Source organism: Halyomorpha halys, unplaced genomic scaffold, assembly GCF_000696795.3.
Source record: "Halyomorpha halys isolate HHAL.00 unplaced genomic scaffold, Hhal_1.1 Scaffold673.1, whole genome shotgun sequence".
Taxonomy (NCBI): Eukaryota; Metazoa; Arthropoda; class Insecta; order Hemiptera; family Pentatomidae; genus Halyomorpha; species Halyomorpha halys.
Genome location: NW_027114803.1, coordinates 237,245 through 238,833, shown reverse-complemented (window position 1 = coordinate 238,833; position 1,589 = coordinate 237,245). Strand labels below are relative to the sequence as shown.

Below are 1,589 nucleotides of genomic sequence, written 5' to 3'. Positions count from 1 at the left end.
TATATAAATATATAAAATGTTACACTACTCTTTTGTTCGCATGCGTTAACTATGAATCATGTTTGATCATTATCGGCAGATCGATTCTCTTCCTTATTTATATTAAATTATAATGGGAAGGAAAAATAATAAAATTTAAAACTTAATCATTTACTCACGTATATCCTCGGTATCAGTTTCGCATTGACTGCTGTCATCTCCCCTATGAGTCGAGTTCTCCGCCTGACTCCCCTTGGTATCTCCTGGACTCTTGGGTTCATCAACATTGTTGAACAAACCGAAAGGATCGTCCTCGTTTTGATCCTTACCATCCTTATCTTTAATATCTTTAGTATTCTCAATACTCTCATTCTCTTCATCCTCCAGCGTATCGAAGACTGTTTCGGGCTTTCCGATTTCGACCATCCATAGGAGTCTCTTCATGTTCAGGAAGAAGTGCAAATCAGAAAGCATAGTTTGCTTTATTTCGTCGTGAGCAGCTTTTAATTTTTGTATATTTTCTGCTGTCATGTCTATTTCCTCTCTGACTGCTTCTTCCTCTTTGATAAACCTTTAAAAAAAAAAGATTCGTACTCGTTTCAAGATTGATGATTAAATTTTATGACTACTGTTAACTCCATATATATTAATTAAGATGTAAATATTTTGTTAGTTAGACATTTAATAGATTTAATTACATTAGAAGTATGTTTTGGTTCAAAACAAAAGGGGATTATACTTGTGGTAATGTTTATATGGTGAAACATCAGCTAGTAGGATTATTTGCCACAACAATACTACAGTGGTGGCCTAATAGTACAAGAGCCGGTAAAAAAAAGGCAGTTATCTTACCCCAATTTTTGATTACTTTAATGAAAACTATGTATAATTACTAGTCAAAATTGATGAGTCTGCAATTATAGGTAGGGGGGGGGGAAATGGCGGCTGTTCCAGAACCTTTAAAACATTAATTTTTCATTCGAAGGTCTATATCTTAAAAACTACCAACAACACTAGAAACTCTAAGAGAACATTATTTAAAGAAGAGTAAATTTGCCGAAATATTAGCCCTAAAAGAGCTATTTACGTCCAATAGTCCTCAAGATATAGCTGTTTAAAAGCAAAATTTCTTAAAAATCTTCTGAAAGATTAGTAGTTAGCTAATTTATTTTGAGAAATCTATATCTCAGGAACTATGAGACGTACAGATGTCTATTAGCACTCAAATTAAAGCTAGTTTGATGGACTATAAATAAGTTTATGACCTTTATCTTCGTATGAATAGTAGTTTTCATGATATTTGCAAACATAAATTGATTTATAGTTGTTCGGACAATAAATTTAATTTATAAAAAACTTTATTTCAGATACCATTGGACATACAGATGTTTGCCAGCGCTCAAATTAAAGCTAGTTAAATTTACTACAAAATAGTTAATCTTGTTTATCTTTGTAGGAGTAGTAGTTTTTATGATATTTGACAAAATAAAGTCACAAAATGTTAATTTATAGTTGTTCGTATAAAATGTTGGTTTTTTGAAAACATATATCTCTAGATTAATAAGACGTAAATATGTCTGCCAACACTCAAAATAAAGGAAATTTAACTT

At 31.3% G+C, this 1,589-nt stretch overlaps 1 protein-coding gene across 1 annotated transcript in view; it reads right to left on the bottom strand.

Annotated features, from left to right (window-relative positions):
- Positions 1-1,589, bottom strand: part of LOC106685251 (myosin-11) — a gene marked incomplete in the record, with an annotated part of 27,779 nt that overhangs the window by 8,065 nt on the left and 18,125 nt on the right. Inside the window, 1 exon segment of the mRNA XM_067051908.1 lies at positions 159-550. Within this exon segment, the coding sequence (XP_066908009.1) occupies positions 159-550 (392 nt within the window).